The sequence below is a fragment of the Delphinus delphis genome, chromosome 16 (assembly GCF_949987515.2).
Source record: "Delphinus delphis chromosome 16, mDelDel1.2, whole genome shotgun sequence".
NCBI classification, from domain to species: Eukaryota; Metazoa; Chordata; class Mammalia; order Artiodactyla; family Delphinidae; genus Delphinus; species Delphinus delphis.
This window is the reverse complement of record NC_082698.1, coordinates 9,676,333-9,695,014: the sequence shown is the minus strand read 5'-3', so window position 1 is coordinate 9,695,014 and position 18,682 is coordinate 9,676,333. Positions and strand designations below refer to the sequence as shown.

Below are 18,682 nucleotides of genomic sequence, written 5' to 3'. Positions count from 1 at the left end.
TTTACCTTACAGTTCTGTAGGGATTCAGGCAGAGCTCAGCTGAACAGTTTTTCTGCCCCGTGCAGCACCACTGGAAATGCTTGGGAACATTCAGGTGATGGCTTGGCAGGGATGGCTAGGAGGCTTGAGCCTAGCTGGTCCTTCGCCTTGTCTCCCCTTTCTAGGTAGTTTCAGGGCCACGTGGTAGTTGGACTTATTACATGGCGACTCAGGGCTCTGGGAGGCCTATCAGCTGCTCACTTCTGCTGTATTCCACTGATCAAACAAGCCACCCAAGATCAGCCCACATTCAAGGGGAGAGAAACAGACTCTTTCTCTCAAATAAACTTGGGGCTGGGCTTCCCTGGTGGCACAGTGCTTGAGAATCCGCCTGCCAATGCAGGGGACACGGCTTCGATCTCCGGTCCGGGAAGATCCCACATGCCACGGAGCAACTAAGCCCGTGCGCCACAACTACTGAGCCTGCGCTCTAGAGCCCGTGAGCCACAACTACTGAGCCCATGTGCCACGACTACTGAAGCCCGTGCGCCTAGAGCCCATGCTCCGCAACAAGAGAGGCCACAATGAGAAGCCCGTGCACCGCAATGAAGAGTAGCCCCCGTTCTCTGCAACTGGAGAAAGCCCGCGTGCAGCAACGAAGACCCAGCACAGCCAAAAATAAATAAATAAAAATTTAAAACAAAATACTTGGGGCTGTGTTTTAGTCTACCACTCCAAGCCTCTGAAAACTCTTTATCACACACCTCTATCCTTCCTTATGCTTTTCATTGTTCTTTTATGTGAACACTGCTCACAAGAACAAATATTGTTATACAAAGAAACCTGCAATTCCACAGCTTCTGAGTTATCTTGACTAAAGAGCCCTGGCTCCCTCTCTATAAATATAGACAGACAGTGTAAAAGCCTGTTACAATTATTATGCAGACAACACATTGTCTTGCATTCTCCAATGTACCTAAAATTTAATGGGATATCATGTGCCTAAGCCCTAGCCCTGCCAGAGATCCAAGACTCCAGGACGTAGCCCCTTAGAGGGCTTACAATCTACTGGGGGAAGAGAACAATAGAAGAAGTAAAACAAAGCTATGTCCAATTCTGTAGTATGAAAAGCTATACTGAGAATATGGACTAGAGAGTAGGGTAGCAGCAATTTATGGGGGACATGGGGGCCTGAGAATGCATTTTGGAAAATACGTCCTCGGGCAGGCAGAGCAGTTAGGAGAAACTCAACGTCAATGCCTACCTCCTGCTGGCCACCGTCGGTGCAAAAATGGGGCACGGACTTATTTCAGTTCCAGTGCGGGAACTCCACTGCAAACAGACAGGGTGAGGAGCACCTAATAACTGAGGTCAGCACAAGGTGCTGTTAGAACACAACGCTCTGCAGGAAAAGAGGCTTTGGGGATGTTCCATGCGTTTGGTCTTTAAGAGACAACATACCAGTTGGTTTTTTTTCTTTCTATTCAGACATTTAAAGAAGTTAAAGTGGCCCATAATCTCCCTGTCCAAATAACGTCTGTTGATAATTTTTTAAAATAATGAAAAAGTACATGGTTAGAAAACTCAATTACAGAAAGGTACAGAATGCAAAGAACAGCTTTGCCTCCTTGGTTTGCAGAAGGTAACCACTTTTAAGTTTCTTAATGACGAGAGTTTGAAACAAGTAGAAAGCAGATGAATGAAAAATCAGCTCTAAACACACATGCTCGAAAAATCCAAATGTTAAAACCACATGCTGTGTGATTCCATTTATGTGAAATGTCCAGAATAGGCAAATTTACGAAGACAGAGACAGACACGTTTATAGATGCAGTGCAGGTTAGGGGTCGCTTAGGCTGAGGGGCTGGAGGCTGGATGGAGAGGGGTGAGTGGCTGCTACTGGTCCAAGGCTGGGGGGACAAAAATGTTCTAAAACCAGATTGCGGTGACGGCTGCACAAGCCCATGAACAGACTAAAAAACAATGAATTATACACTTAAAATGGGTGAATAGAATAGTATGTGAAGTATATCTCAGGAGAGCTGTTTAACCAAAATGAAAGCAAGGGCTAGAGTTCAGAGGGAAGGAAGTGAGCCTGGAAATGTAGGCAAAAGGCCTGATCCTGCGAGGCTTTGAACATCACTGAAGAGCTCAGGTTTCAAATCTTGAAGGCAGTGGGGAGATGGCTGAGAAACTGACAAGTGGTTTTGAAGATATGGAAGCGATCTGAAGACAGACAGGAAGTGGGGGACACAGAGGCTAGTCTGTGGCAGCAAGGGACCATACGGGCATTAGTGACCACTTAAAAGGTAGAGACTGTGGCAGTAAAAGAAAAATCCTAGGTTTCTCTCTGGGAAAATACGGTAGTAAAAGTACCCATACGGCAATTACAGGGAAAACAAATTTGGGGGCTGTTTTATACGTACATCTAAAACAGCCCCCACACATGCTGTCCAATGAGCCATTGGTTACGTGCATCTGTAGCTTTGCAGAGTTTAGTCAGATAAATTTTCGGGAATGTCCAGGATACAGATATAAATCATGAGAGTAAGGTGGTAGAAGGGGAACCAGGGAAAGCATCAGACATAAGGATGTAGAGTTTTCAAAAAGTAAATTTTCAAGTGTTAAATGCACAGCATTTATCCATCGGATTTAACAATTTGGAAAGGGAATCACCAATAAAGAGCCTTGGTAGGATGGTGGGAAAGGAGGTGCTACACAGCATGGTGTGAGGACTGACAGGAGGCAGCAAGTGATTGTTATTTTAAAAGGAGACAGGACAGTAACTTGAGAAGGGTCACAGTAATTTTTTTAAGATGAGAGGTGAGCGCAGTTGAAGGGAAAGTGCTAGATACAGCGAAGGAATGACTGACGGCAGAGATCCCAGGATGCAGAGATCCAGAGCCTCCACAGAAGAGACACCTCTACCTCTGACACCAGAGGGAAAGAGTGAGAAAGGATGGATATAGAAGTGTGGGAATGGGAAAAGGAAGCAACTAGGACGCAGAGAACATCAAGGACAGACTTGAAGGCCCTGCACCCACGGGAGCAGCATCTCTCCACCCTGTCGTTCGGGTTTTCTCTGCGCAGTCAGCAGCCCTCAAGTTCAAAGCGAGGACTGCTGGTAAGATGGATCCAAAGCGGTCTGGCGTGGCTTGAAAGAGGACTGAGTCGTTTCTTGTGTGTAAATCACAGGCTGAATCCTATCAAATTGCTGACATTTGACTGTATTTTACTTAAAAAACCCAACAATTTCATATGGTGCCACGTAATATTTGTTGACTTGACTAGCTAACTTTACAGCTAAAAAGATGCACGAAGAACCATAATGATCCTTAGGCCATTAACAACCTAACTAAAACCTCTAATGGGACAGGACTGGAGAAAGGAGAAACTCTTCCCAAGGACAGAAAATAAAGAATAACTACAATTATTTGTGAATATGGCAGTGAACCTCCTTTAATCAAAGACGACCCATTAACTATCAAAAGCTACACTTTACTAAAAACAATCTGTCTTTAAAAATGTTTAATCATACAGTATGTACAATACAATACGCTGCTTTCCTTTTTGGACTTCGCTATCCACTTGAGTCCTAAAAAAAGGGGGAAAATAGCTGGTTAACAGTTTATAAATGATAAAAGTTCATTCAAGATGCATACAAGAAATCTAACAACCAGCCCCTCCTCAGTGAGGAGGGCCCAAGTAAACACACATTATATATCTTACATGAATTCTCCCCTTTCCTTCAATTATCTTGGAACAAAAGAAGCTCAATTAATTGAAGCACATGTTAAGAGTTTACATGAATTGTCGCAAGATGTTTGGACCCAGATAACGTTTACAGTATAAATTCCTGGCTACTCTGTATGCTGTGATTTTACTCTGTCCATCATGGACAGTATCAGAAAACACTGGTCACCATCATTTTACTTGGATTGTAGCAGAGAATTTAACGTATTGATGGATGCAATGAAAAGATAAATATTTTGTTAAATTTTTAAATGCTCAAATAATCCCCAGTATATTGTGGGGATGAGTATCTTAGGGTAGGTAAACAGTTACTGAACTTTTTTCCTCAAAGTCAGTAGCTCTCTTCAATATCTAATAATAAATGTTATTGTCTTTGAAATTGAATTCCAAAATCTCGTTGGAATATAATAAAGAGCATACATAATCAAGCTGAGGGCTTAAGTGAAAGATGCTGTTTCATGTATAGTTTCAGTAGACGTTTGATTTCTTTTAAAAAGAAAGCTATTTTTCCTTAAAAAAAAAAGTTTCCATTAAGTACTAAAAAGCTAATTTTAATTCTCCAAATCATAGAAAATTTGAGCTACAAAAAAAAGTCTTAGCAATTATCTAATTCAGAATCCCCCCATTTTATAGATAGATTTATAGAGAAGGAAAAAACAAAGCTGGATTGACCTGCCCAACATTTTAAAGGGGCAGAGCCAACAGAATCCAGTCTTCTGATTCCCATCCACAGCTGCGTGCAGTACAGATCATTACTAAGATTTCCTCCCAGCAATGTTCTCCATAAAGATGAAGAATTACTTCAAAAGCATAACTCAAATTTCAGAAATGCCCATTACCAACATCATTCCAAGGTAATTCCGTCTTAATCCTCCTTTTCTACTTCGTACCTATAAAGTAAGCGAACCTAATGGGACAATGAACAAAACTGATGGGAGGATTCAATATTCCACTTATCTACTTTATCCATTTGTTTGGGCGTAAAAAAAGCCAAACCAAGAACAACCCCTGCTCTGTCTCTTTCAACGGCAAGTCTTAACAACACCAAAGTAATCAATCCAAAGAAGGGAACTTGCAACCTCTAGGTCCTGTTCTGCATTTTTCAGCAGTTACACACAGTTCTAAAAATGGGGCACTAGAGGGAAGCAAAATCCAAATTTCACCAGAATGTGAAAAAAAACTAATAAATACGTGCAGCTTCCCATAGGAAATGTTACCTTCAGCTGGTGTCAAGCACTTAGCCTCTGCCGGCTTTGACTTGAAGTAATCATAGGCTCTGAGATCTCAAAGGTCTTCACAATCTCCTGGCAGAGAACAAAGAACATTTGGGCACTGGGTTTACAGCAAAGGAATTCTTGAAGACGAACTGCCCAAGGCAACATGCAGAGCATTACCTCCCAGTCACGGTAACTCAAAGCTATAATTCCCTGATTCCTAATTTGAGTGTTTTGGTCAATTCCTCCACTTTCTTCGTTAATATTAACAGGCTCTGTTTGAAAGACAAAGTTTTCAAAAGTTATCAAGTCAGAAGAGGTAATCTGAACAGAAACCAATGAATAATAGGAATGAAACCTGTATCGACAAGATACTTAGAATATTACATATTTATTAGGATTTCATGCATTACTGTGCTGTATTATTACAATAGCAAGTAGTTCCGTTTGCTTCCATTCAGAAAAAAATGTGGTAGAATAACACATTCCAATCATTTGAAAAACTCTGCATATCTATGAACCAACCACAGAGCTAAGGCCTAGTGGGTCCAACATGAAATTAAGAACTTTTAAAGGAAGACATAAGTGCAATGAAAGAACTTCATTCTCTACAGGAGACCTTAGAAGGCAAAGAGTAATGGACAGTGTGAATCATTCAACAAAGAATTAAAGATTCGAGCTGCTGGCATTAGGGTTAAAATAGAAAGAAGGAAACTACAAAAATAACTGCAATTACAAGCTTTCTAAATTAAAATTTAAGGGAAATTGTATAATTTCTTGTTTGTCTTCACAGCAATAGATGTTCAATCAATGACACAGATGAATCCATAGGTTTTAAACTATGATTCAGTTTTCAACATTTTCAGTTAGTTGAAGAAGACACAGCATTGTAAAGTTTGTTACCTAAAATAAAAACTAGTCTACATTTAATAAAATACATTTCACAAACTCTAGTAACAAGTACACTTTCTCTAAAACTAATTTTTCTGAACATAGAATCATTTACCTATTATTGGCAGTCGGTCTTGGTCAAGTCTTATTCTTGCAAACCCATCCTAAAACACAAATGTGATTTTAGGAGAAGACTAAAATTTAGATTCAAAACCTATAACCATTGGATGAAAAAATTACTCAATTAGAAAATTCTAAACCTTAGACAATCAAAGTGTACCGTAACAATGAGGAGTTTATATGGACAAGCCTCCTCTAACGTCTTTCTCGACACGGGGTATCCCTCAGGTTCTAATCAGCTCTTTTACAACCGCATCCTGAGGAGCTCTTAAATAAAACTGTAACCATCTTGACTCTTTGACTGATTCATACTTTTTGAATATTCCACTTTTTATTTTTATTATTATTTTTTGTCTGTGCCACTTGGCTTGTGGGATCTTAGTTCCCCCACCAGGGACTGAACCCGGGCCCCTCAGCAGTGAGAGTGTGGAGTCCTAACCACTGGATAGCCAGGGAACTCCTGAATATCCACATTTTATAATGCATAATTCTACCATTTACCATTGACAAAATATGCCTTTGTTATCATTTCTGGAAAAATACTTTGGTCAATACAAGATTTTTGCGTAAGATGAAAATCAAACTCATCTTACAAGTGCAGGAATGCAACCTGACAGAAGACTAAAGACAGCCTAGAGCAAATTCTCAAAGTACATTTCTGAGTACTTTTATTTTTTTCCTAAACCATCTATTTTGAAATTACTTCAAACTTAAGAGTTACAAGACTACTGTAAAGACCTCCCAGATATCCTTTACCCAGAGTCACCAATTGTTTGACTTTTGCCATATTTACATTATTGCTTTCTCTCTATATATATTAATTTTTATGAGTGATGGACAATCTGTTCCTTTTCCCTAAGACTTCAGTGTATGTTTCTTGAAAACAAGAATATTCTCGTACATAACATGACAACTACCAAGTTTGGGAAATTTAACATTTACATCATACAGTTATCTAATCTATAAGTTCCGTATTCAAATTTTGCCAATTCTTTCTCTAAAAAATTTCTATAATGTAAAAGCAAGCATGTAAGTTTTTAGCTAGTTCCTTCTGCCTATGACTTGTCAATGTTTTGCTACAATGGGTCTAAAACACTTATTGGTTAGTACAAATTGCTTTGCCAGCTCCCATCTATACCTGTTATTATTTACCCTTTTAAAAGCATATAAAAACAATTAGAGAAATAATTTTAAATCTTACCCTTATAATAAAAGAAACATGAAAGATGTTTTCCACTGTTCGGGCAAAAGAATGTGGATCAACCACAAAGTCAAAGAAGGACATCGGAGTATCAGCTACAGACAAAAAGAGGAAAAAATGCTTCAGTACAGGAAAAGTTGTTTTTGCTTATCAATTAAGACCAATACTCTCTAGTGTCAGCCAGAGGAAGGAAATGGGCATTCATCCTGTTGTGGGATGGAAATCAATACAACCCTGCTGGAGGGCAATCTTGTGTACCTGTTAAAAATCTGTAACCTGTCCTACAGAAATATTAGCACATGTGCGCAAAGTTATGTGCCGAGATTTTTCACTCCAGCAGTTTACACAAGAGTAAAATGTTATAAAGAACTTGCCCACTAATAGAGGGTTTGTTAAATATATTTACGATACAGCCACCCAGTGGGAATCACTGAAAAGAATAAGCGGGATCTTATCTATTGATATGGGAAAATGTCCACATGGAGAAGTCATATTGCAGAATAATGTGTATATTATGATTAGCTTTGAAAAAAGCAAAAAACCGACAAAAAAAATCCCTACTTAGTTGCATATTTATTATGACATAAACATAAGAAAATCTGAAAATATTCACATCACATTTTATGAGTGGCAACCTCTAGGGAGTGAGGACAGGTAGAATAGGTACTTGACTTTTTACTTTTCTCACTTCTATGGCATGTATTATTTTGTAACAGAAAAAATATCCCACCTTCTAAAGATAAAAATGAGAATTTACTACACCAATGTTCTCATGGAATTTCTAGAGAGGAGAAGCCTCATTAAAGACGTACGTCAAGAAAGAATCAAAATGATTCAAACATTACATATATGCCTTTTGAATAAAAATAACTTCTCACTGAAAGTGACACAGGCCTGATAAATACAAGTTGCTCCCTTTTGAGCTTGGTATCATACTTACGATCTTTTTGAAAATATGTTTGCAACAATCCCAAGATTCTTTCTACTTCTTTTTCTGTTGCTTCTTGATGAGATTCTTCCATTCTTTTTAACTGAAAATATAAAGTCGTTATCAAGCAGACTGACCTATTTGTCTGCCTGTTAACCTTTTCTGCTCTCTTACATGGCCAAACTCCTCTAAATATCTTTTATCTGGGATTGCTAGCAGTTTTTATCCCCATCTTACAACTAATAGTTAAAAAAGATTTTTCTGGTTTTAGTAACATTTTCATATTAATTTTCTAATAGAAGAGTAGCATTACCAAATCAACCATTTTCAGGTTGAACATAAAATAGCAAAATACAAAAGGGACACTTTAGAACAGTGGTTCTCAACCGGGAGTGACTGTGCACCACCCCTCCCCCACCCCACTGATGGGCCATTTGCTAACATTTGGTTGTCATACTTGGGGTGGGGCAGGGGGAGTGAGAGGATGCTATTAACATCTAGTGGGAAGAGGCCAAGGATGCTGCTAAACATCCTGTAATGCACAGGACAGCCTCTCACAACCAAGAATTATCCAGCCCAAATGCTGACAGCGCTGAGGTTAAGAAACCCTGGTTTGGGAGAACGAATCCAAACTATAGAAATGAGTTAAAACTAAGACAAGGGGTCAATCCGATAAAATGTTTAAAGGCTTAAACATGTCAAAAATGATTCAAACATTAAATGATTACTTTTAAGTGACAGAACCTGACTCTAGACCCTAAAGCTTAGAAAAGATGGCCAAAGTACATGTATATCGTATTAATGGCTATTTGAAATTAGGTGCATTAAAAAGCAACATGTGAAGAAACAAACCTCGTCAGGCATTGCCTGCTGCTCTTCTATCATCCGAACTTTTCTGGAACGCTCGGTTCGTGGCTTTGGAACAGGGCACTCTCCTTGTATTGAACCCAACCTAATGAAAAATATGCTCTCATGTCTTTTTTTGGGGGGTTTTTTGTTTTTGTTTTTTGCGGTACACTGGCCTCTCACTGCTGTGGCCTCTCCCGTTGCGGAGCACAGGCTCTGGACGCACAGGCTCAGCGGCCATGGCTCACGGGCCCAGCCGCTCCGCGGCATGTGGGATCTTCCCGGACCGGGGCACGAACCCGTGTCCCCTGCATCGGCAGGCGGACTCTCAACCACCACACCACCAGGGAAGCCCTTTTGTTTCTTTTTAAAACAAACTAATTTCACTAACTGAAAGCAGTTCCCATGGCATAGTCAAATTCGCAACCAGGCATCAGTGATGTATGAGTGACATCAGACCAAGACTCTTGTGTCAGGTTTGTAACACCCTTTCTGCTCCCTCTGTGTGTCTAAAAGAATTCTTAGGAGCTCGCCTCAATCCCAGATACCTCCTCAACACGTTCGTATTTTACTCTGAACAGTAAGCCGGTGAATATGCCTGTGGTCCTCCCAGCTAGCCTGTTGTCTGTTTCACAAAGCCAACTTCAGAGATCAGGGGAAAGGAACGAACAGCTCCACTGGGGTTAAAATTTAAAAGCCTTTTGGTCTGGGGGTGCCAGGGCAGAGGCCCACAGCCTGGGAATCCAGAACACACCTGTCTTAGGAGATAACAGGTCAGGCAGAGGCCAAGGGATTCCTTTCCCATTTGGATTCCCTCCACCTTCCAAAAAAGCCCTACAGAGGTACCATGCAGAAACCAAGGCCCAGAGAATTTAGACCCATGTGGTCCCTACACTTGAGGAAATCAAAGTATACAGTAGAGATGGACAGATAAATATTCACGCACAAAGATCCATTTCCACATAATATGGTAGATCCTGTGGTGCTGTAGTGAAGTGTTACTCAAGTGCTATGAGAGCATTTGGACAGAGAGATCTACCCAGACACGGGAGGGGTCTGGTTGGGAAAACTGATCCTACACTGATACCTCTGTCTAGAGAAGTCACTGGAGGCTTCCAAGCTGGTGCCTGTGGGAGAAGTAAACCTTACCAGATGGAAAAAAAAAGGGGAAAGGACACTGCAGGCCAAGGGAACAAACAGCAAGTGCAAGGCTGCAAAGCCATACATAAATCATTGGGGCTGCAAGTCGAGCTACATCATGAGATAAAGGTTAAGTCACACAACAAAAGGCTATCTTTAGATCCTAGGATTTATGACACAGCCTAGAACTCAGCAACAAAAAAGACTTGGACTTTTCCTATAGTAAGGAAGCTTGACCTTTTTGCTGTAATATACAGCGGTTCTGGGCACTTGAGTTAAGGGAAGTCTTGTTAAAAACAGATGCCGGGCCCCACGCCCCAGACGGACCACATCTGCATCTCCAAAGCCTTCTAACAGACACTACCAATCTCAGAAGGTTTAGAAGGGTAATCAGAAGAGACAGATGCCCTGGAGCTATCCACTTAAGGAAGAACCCACCTGGGTGCTTACCCCAGAGCAGTTATCTACTATGTATTTAAAGGCTGTCTCACAGAAGAACCAGCAAGAGCTGTTCTTAGCTTCTCCATAGGACTGAGCTGGGAAATTAAGACAGAAGCCAATTCCATCTGAGTATAAAGAAAAGCTTTTCAAGATTAGAGTTGTATCCAAAAACTGAACTAGGCAGTTTATATGATAGTGACTCAAGCAGTCTTCAGACATAAGTCAGAGATCATCTAACAGGAAACTATATATAATAAATGGCACTTTACATATACTGGTAGAATTTTAAGACATCTTTCACAGGAGGTATCATCCTCCTACCTGATAAGGACTTTAAAGATGATAAAACAAAGCCAGACATTATGCCACAGACCCAAAGTCTGCCACGCCAGAAAGCAGAGGAGCAACTAAGACCCGGCACAGCCAAATAAGTAAGTAAATAAATAAATATAAAAAAGAAAATAAAAGAGAGAAAGCTAAGGAGCCAGCAGGGCGCCCTGGTAAGGAGGTACCAGCCCACGGCCTTTCCTCCTTAAATTAAGCAGGATGAGGGTCCATCCACATCAAGATTTTATGGGCTTTTAAATCAAAGTTTAGAAAGTCTCCAAACAACGTCATCATGATCGTCACCTCCACAATACCAAAGAATTTTTGCCCCTACAATAAAAAACAATTTAAGGTTTACAAATGGCTGGTGTGTCGGATTTTTAAAATAATCTTACAGAAAGTGGAATGTATGGGTTTTATTAAAGGTGTTTTCTGCTGTTCTGCCTGATATTTTCCAGGAGTCATAGACTATGAATTCAAAATCAGAACTATCTTCATCACGGATGAGTTCTTCAGCTTCTAGCGGATTTACACCCATATGTGTCAGCTACAAAAACGAAGGGAAACAAAAACCCCAGTTAAGCCACAAGCAATCATTCACCGTACCCAGTCGTCTCTATCACTAAACAACAGGCCAGAGGCAAAGTCTGTTTTTGCTGTCCTAACACGTTGGCTAAATTTCTTATTATAAATTCCTATTTTCAAAGGTACCTTCTTTGTGGCAGAAAATATTCCTCAATGTACTCAGAACCTTTTGGTAAGAAAGCGAGATGATCCAGACCAATGGTTCTCACCAGAGTGATTCTGTACCCCCCGTGCCCCCGCAGGGGTCTTTTGGCTTCATGTCTGGAGACATTTTTGGCTGTCACAACTGGGTTGGGGGGAGGCGGAGAGCGCAGCGTTACTGGCAGCAGGTGGGCAGAAGCCAGGATGCTCTCAGTATCCTACAACAGGCCCCCACAACAAAGACTCAGCCAGCCCAAAATGTCCTTCGTGCCCAGCCTGAGAAACCTTGCTCTGGCCCCCTGCAGGCTGAGGGGCGGACGGACCAGAACTAAGCCCACCGGGAATTTCCGATCACCCGTAGTTCACTTTTAAAGTATTAGCAAAGCTGAATTAGCATAAAAATATGACATGACATCCCCAAGCAAAAGGTCTGAGACAGAACAGGGAAGTTTAGCTGGCTTTGGATTTTCGTTTTTCAGCCAACCTCCTGGAGACCTCTATTCAGCTCGTATCTCAGCATTTCCAGAGAGCAGGGGCCTAGCGTCAGGGAGAGAATCGTTCATCTTAAAACCGCCTTCCTGGGAAGAGTTGGCGGAAGTCTAATAATTCTGCTACCTGAAGCTATCTTACAGAAAGTGTATTACATGAAATTTGCTTTTATGAAAGTACACTTTTATTACACTATAAAATTATGAAATGCCTAGAGGTTATCAAATTAAAATGGTAGTATCATATATAAACAGTAATCAAAAACCCTCAGAGAGCTTCACCCGTTAAAGGCAGTTAAACTTTAAAGAAAAGAGAGGCTGCCAGAACCCGATCAGAGAGGCGTGGTCAGCTCCACCCCATCCTCCTGCCGCCCTGTCCCACCGCCGCACGCTTGGAGGGACACATTTCAATTTCTGTCTGGTCAAATCTACCAATCTTTTCTTTATAGTCTTTTTATTTAGTGTCATACTTGAAAAGATCTTCCCTTCCCAGAGACTACACAGCTATTAATTTCAGGTTTTATATGGACTGCTTTAAGACTTCTGGAATTTATTTTGATATGTTATTTAAAGTACAAAGCTCACCCTGATAAATAAAAGTAATTTTTAAAAAGATTACCCAATACATAGTTAACTTTATTTATTGAGCTATACATTAGTGTGCATTTTCCAAAATGCATGATACGTCAAAATTTTAAAGTTGTTGAAAAAGAAAATGTTAAGGTTTAAAATTTAAGTAGAGTAAATTTAAATTTTAAAAAAATCTAAGGTTTTAGAAACAACGAAAACCTCGTCTGCCTCATACCTTTACAAAATACTTTATCTGGTCAGGTCTCATGGTACTAAATCATTTTAATAACCTTTTAACACACATTTGGTCAGAAAATCAATGTCCTAGCAGAAATGCTAGGATACAGGTTGGCTCAAAGTAGAACCAAGGAAAAAAAGACAACAGAGTAAGGTACAAAGTTAGTCTCCTTGTGCTTTTTTTTGGTAAATCCATCAAGGAAAAGTTTCCAAATTTCAGGTAACAGCCATTCAAACGTATTAAGAGGCAAAGACAGGTGAACAAAACAACAACAACAAAAAAAACCAAAAGCAGAACCCCGATCATATTCGGATGGTTCTGAAATATTCTCAAAGACAAATCAAAACATGGCCCCTCCACCAGACCTGTCATCTCCAGCTGAACTCTGCCACCTGCAGTGTGGGCTCTTGCCCAGCCTGGGACAAATGTCCTAGGTCACTGAGAATAAGCTGGAACACTTATGAACTGACAGCTGAGTGAGGAAAAACATGGCCATTTGAAATAAACATAGCGCCCAGAGTCTTAGAAGGCTAGGAGATTTTCAAACTGCTCTGAGCTGCCAACCTAGATTCCACCACAGAGCTCGACTGTCATCTGTTTAATTTGGTAAGATCTCTTTGGAGGAATCTGAGGCCCAAAAAAGGAAAAATGAAGTGAAAACCATTTGCATATGGATATAAGCAAAGTAGATAATTATACAATATGTGACAGATGAAGCATTTTTTATTAAGATTCTGTAGCTTTGAACTTACTAGGGTTTCGACATATCTTAACATATCAAACGAGTTCAGATCAGAACGCAGCTGCTTTGCCTTCTCTTTGCCCAAATCTGAAGCCAAAACAAGAAAGTGGGCGTCTAGGACTGCTTCTCTTGCTCGGGACACTATTCAAAAAAGAAGGAAAACACACACATTACAACATACACATTATCCACAGGTATTTTCCCAAAACGTCCAACTACACTTACTCCGCATTTCCCACAGGACCAAAAAAATCTCAAACATCATTCATGTCCGTCTAAAAACTGGTTCCCCTGCCCAGCTCACCAAAACCTGAAATCAAAGCCAACCAGTCTTCCTAAAAGCCAGCTCCCTCTGCACTTTTCCTACTCCCGGGAACTGAACCGCAATCTCGTAACAACCCCAGCTTAACAAAACCTCCATCATCTCCAACACCGGCTTTTCCCTTTGACTCCAGCAATCCATCCCAGCCACTGTTAACACCGCGCTGATGATGTAAGTCAAACTGAATGCCTGCTATGTGTAAGGCACCGTGCTGGGCGTGGTGGTTTGCCAACCAGCAACAGGTAAGTGGTCAAGGAGCCTCAGGTGAAATTAGGTGCGGGGCCGGCAGCGGAAGATGCAGCCTCTACCTGGCAGCACGAGCACCACCAAATGAACAGTCTACAGGCAGCAGGGCCGTGACCGCTGAGGATGGACGATCCCAAGACGTTTGACAGAGGGCATGGGATTTAAGATAAGCTATAGGCAGAAAAAGATTTAAATAGGACAGAAGAAGGGAATGGGGCAGGGAAACCGAGGAGGAAGTTTGGGGAGGTGAGGGAAGGGTCCACTGGGGGAAACAGCAGGGCTGAGAGGAATGGGTTTAATCAGACTCCGAAGGGAACAGGCAGTGTGTAAAAAGCGCTCCAGGAACACCGGCAAAGGCAAATGGAAAAGACACCCAAGAAGAGACAAATACACAAATACCTTTGCTTGGCTCACTCCCCAAGGCCATTTCGTTTGAATTACTATTTCCCGAACATTCCTCAGGCTGGTGAACTTACTGACTCCAGGCTTTGTATTTATACATCATTTTCATTTTTTTTTTTAACATTATCACAATTTTTTAAAATATTTATTTATTTATTGGCTGCATTGGGTCTTCGCTGCTGAGCGCGGGCTTTCTCTAGTTGTGGCGACCAGGGGCTACTCTTCGTTGTGGTGTGCGGGCTTCTCATTGCGGTGGCTTCTCTTGTTGCAGAGCGCGGGCTCTAGGTGCACAGGCTTCAGTAGTTGTGGAACAGGGGCTCAGTAGTTGTGGCTCGCGGGCTTTAGAACGCAGGCTCAGTAGTTGTGGCGCACGGGCTTAGTTGCTCCGCAGCATGTGGGACCTTCCCGGACCAGGGCTCGAACCCATGTCGCCTGCATTGGCAGGCGGATTTTTAACCACTTTGCCACCAGCGAAGTCCCTTTCCTCAGTTTTAATTTAGGAGAATTACTGCGAAAGTGACAATGAGTGAGAGAACGAGGCAGAGGCAGAAGCTAGAGGGGCGGGTTCCTGGGCTGCTCTAGACCCCCCAGCACATCACTGTCACAGCGCACACTGAGGAAAGTGCAGATCTCTCACGGATGGATCCAAGCCTCTAAAGAGTTAAAACTGAGAACATCAGATCCACGTCTACGGGGGATGCAGAGTTCTGTGCTGGCTGACCACCTCCCAAGTCAGTTGTAAATAATTTTGCCTTAAAGAGGTGACCCAGCCAGCACTGTGGAAATGGCTGAGGGGGAAACGATCTGTTGATCGACAACTCTTAAGCTGGGTGAAGGGGGAAACGATCTGTTGATCGACAACTCTTAAGCTGGGTGAATAATAATAATAAGGGGGTGAAGGGGTCAAGAGTAACCTTGAGGAGCCAGCCTGGGGGGGTCTAGGCTTGGGAGAGAAGAAAAGCCTAGAGGGTGGAGGAGGGATTTCACAGGGTGAAAAGGAAAGGCTGGCTTCCGGAAGGTTTGCGGAAATTAGGTGAACTGGTAGACCAAGATGGGGGATGGTAAGGAGGCGGCAGTCACAGCAAGAGAGACACAGATTTGAAATTGTACAGATAGAAAATGTGCAAGTGGGTGACATTTAAACATCAGCCACACTAGCGAATGACCAGAAATAAACATTCTGGTCTTCAAAGAACATGAGGAATCGTGGTGTCCGGGCAGCGGCCGGCTCTGCCGGCTTCTTCACCCGCGTCTGCCTGCACCCTCCCTTTCCGCTCCCAATGGACTTAGGAGGGAAAAGTGGTCTGGGGACTCATCCTAGGGCTCTGTGACCCAGTGCCCACATCAGGGGCCTCTCTGACCTGTCCTCTGTCTTCAGACAGACTGCTCTTACCACTAACACTGCTGCTGCTTTTCATTCAAACCAAGATTATTTGTTAGCGCCTCCTCCTTCTGCAACACAGGTCTAGAGTTCAGTGCTGAGATTTCTCTCTCTCTTTCTCACACCCCTCCCCCCATCAGAGACCAACAGGGCCACCTGTAGACATGGCTACCCCTACTGGGTTACAGGTGGACCAAGAGGAAGGAGCTGAGGGAGGGGAGGTCGGGAGGACAGGGAAAGAAACAGGACGTCAAGGTCCAGCTCAGTCCTTTCTTTTTAATTCATCCATTCAACCAATGCATTCTGGGGATACAGCAGTCAATACAGTAGAAAGATAATACACAGAAAGTTCTCAAATTTGAACAAGCAACAGAACCACCTGGGGGGCTTTGTCAGACACAGCCCCCCACCTCCCCAAATTTCATGTAAAGTCCTTACTATATGCTTAGGGAATGGTAAGTGCACAATAAAAGTAGAAGTAGTGCTACAGTGAAAAAGATTCCAAAACTAGTTACGCACTATTATAAATGTGGGAGTTGTCTGATGTCGATAATTCGCTTATGTAAAACTAATGAAAATTATCCTAAAACATATGATAACACAAAGCTTCCATACATAAAATAATGAATTACCTCCATTAAACAGGGTGTTGGCCTCTTCAAGGACCTCTGTTAACTTGTCGCTGGCATTCAATATATCCTCCCGGTTTTCTATTTAAAAAAATACAAGCTTTGGGAAGCGTGCTCATCATTCGCTGACAAATGGCTGACAAAGTGACCAGCTGCAGCAACACAGCCAAGCCCCGCCCCCTGCTCCCCGGGGGAATTACTTCCAACAGCTTTATCTCTTTAACCAAAACGGCCAGGCGAGAGAAGGACTGTACCCCTTTAGCAGAATGAACTTTAAAAGGGGACCCACTTGGCTCCCCCTAAACTTCACCCAAAGGCTCCACTCCTTCTGCAGCCTCTGAGGAGCGCTGCTAACAGTGGTTCTCAAACTCTGCAAGCCACAGGATCCCCTGGGCCACCTAGAGTTTCAGACTGGATAGGTCTGGAGTGCGGTCCGGGAATTTGAATTTCTGACAGTTCACGGGCGACGCTGCCGCGGGCGGGCGAGCGCTCGCTGGGAACCGCTGGATGCAAGAGAAGGAGCCCAGGCTCCGCGTGCCGTCTCTCCCCCTTCTCGACCACCTGGGCTCGCACGAGCGCCCGCCCGCGCCTGGCCTCCGGCGGTGCCGTCCTGCTCCTCTGGGACCTGCGCGCCCCGGCCAAGGTCGTGCAGCGATATCCGCACGACGGATATGCGAGCGCCTCGCAAGCCAATCGAGGCGCGGCCAGGCGGCGCAGGGCTGGCCCCGGCCGCCGCCCGCGCCGCCCAGCGCCCGCGCCGCCCCGCGCCCGCGCCCGCGCCGCCCCGCCTTACGTTGGACCGAGTTGATGAGCGCCCGGTACTGATGGCGGATCTGGCGGCACAGGCCATGGTCGGTCTCCGCCTCCAAGCTCGCCGGGTCCATCATCTCGTCCCCGGAATCCGACGGCTCCGTCTCCTCCAAGCTCGGGCGCTCCGGGGCCTCCCTGCGCTCGGGCGCGGCGCCGCGGCGGGACACGGGCGACAGCGGGGAGCGCGATCGGGAGCGGGAGCAGGTGCGATCCCGGTGCGGGTCGCGGCCCCGGCCCCGGCCCTCGGACCGGCGGCCGCTGCCGTCCCCAGACATCGCGCCAAGCCGCCCTGCAACTTCGCAACGGCGGAAGTTCGCGCCAGAAACTGAAACCCCTGCTCTGCGCGAGCGCTTGCTCCCTGCGGAACGCGGCTCCCGGGCCGGCGCGAGAGCACAGCGACGCCTGTGGCTGGAGGCCGACGGCGGGGACGAGATCGGGGGCGCAGTGGTTAGAGCGCCGCCGGGCCGGCACCGGGCGCAACGCAGGCCGCTGACCTTTCGCGCCCCTGATGTTTGATACACTGAGATCCCACTTACTCCACACTGGAATGTGCTTAGGATCTTGGTTGTCTGGTCCCGCGTGCCGGCCCCAACAGACTGGGAAAGGGTCTCTTTGGCTCTCCAGGACACAGCCACAGCCTTGAAACAAATACTTAGCATTCTTCCAGGTGAAAATTCATTCCAAGCGCCAGACAGAGATACCTGGGACATTTATTTCCAGGTCATGGGCACGCAGCCCATGTTTGTTGATCGAGGCTCCTGCAGTTAAGCAGGATGAGCGGTGGACCTGGAGATAAGAGAGGCGATTCTGCCACTATCTGTGAACTTAGTTCCTTGAGCCATCCTTGGGGGGACCAGATGGGGTTTATAAACAGCTGGCAATCCCACTCTTTTTGAGGACAGAAGAACTAATGAGCAAACAAAAAGTTCACAAGTTTTTTTGGTTTTCTCATAGTAAACTCTGTTAACCATTGCTTTTAAATATCTACACCTTGACAGTTTATGTTCATAATCGGTCCTCAAACTAAAAGATTCTAAAATACCTTCAAATGGGTCTAAGAACGATGAAATTATAGTCCTATAGTTTTAAAGATAAATGGATGAATTTCATTGCATGTGTTTTGGAATTTCATTCCATGTATTGCAATTCTCAAGTGTTCTCTTCGGTGTTGAGAACACACTTTCTCAAAGGAACAACATTATAAGTTGAGTTACTACATGAGCCTACAAAAATACCATTTTGTGAATCAGGTATAGTCAGCTTGAGTAAGCACTATTCATTGCTGCCC

The 18,682-nt window shown here is 43.7% G+C and overlaps 1 protein-coding gene across 3 annotated transcripts; it reads right to left on the bottom strand.

Moving 5' to 3' along the window:
• Positions 1-3,209: 3,209 nt before the first annotated feature.
• NSMCE4A (NSE4 homolog A, SMC5-SMC6 complex component) lies at positions 3,210-18,074 on the bottom strand. 3 transcript variants are annotated; one of them, XM_060033921.1, is made up of 11 exons: positions 17,378-17,814; positions 16,588-16,665; positions 13,615-13,745; positions 11,236-11,387; positions 8,939-9,038; positions 8,099-8,189; positions 7,159-7,253; positions 5,953-6,001; positions 5,127-5,221; positions 4,950-5,036; positions 3,210-3,574 (listed from the first exon to the last, which is right to left on the bottom strand). In XM_060033921.1, exons 1-10 carry the CDS (start codon positions 17,667-17,669, stop codon positions 4,962-4,964), a joined length of 1,158 nt encoding a protein of 385 aa, XP_059889904.1. In that variant the 5' UTR covers positions 17,670-17,814; the 3' UTR covers positions 3,210-3,574; positions 4,950-4,961. The 3 variants fall into 3 exon arrangements, 2 of the variants coding, with proteins under 2 accessions (XP_059889904.1, XP_059889905.1); XM_060033922.1 differs by lacking the exons at positions 3,210-3,574; positions 4,950-5,036; positions 5,127-5,221 and having other exon boundaries at positions 5,945-6,001; positions 17,378-18,074; XR_009522388.1 differs by lacking the exons at positions 3,210-3,574; positions 4,950-5,036; positions 5,127-5,221; positions 5,953-6,001; positions 11,236-11,387 and having other exon boundaries at positions 7,209-7,253; positions 17,378-18,069.
• Between the last annotated feature and the right edge of the window lie 608 nt (positions 18,075-18,682).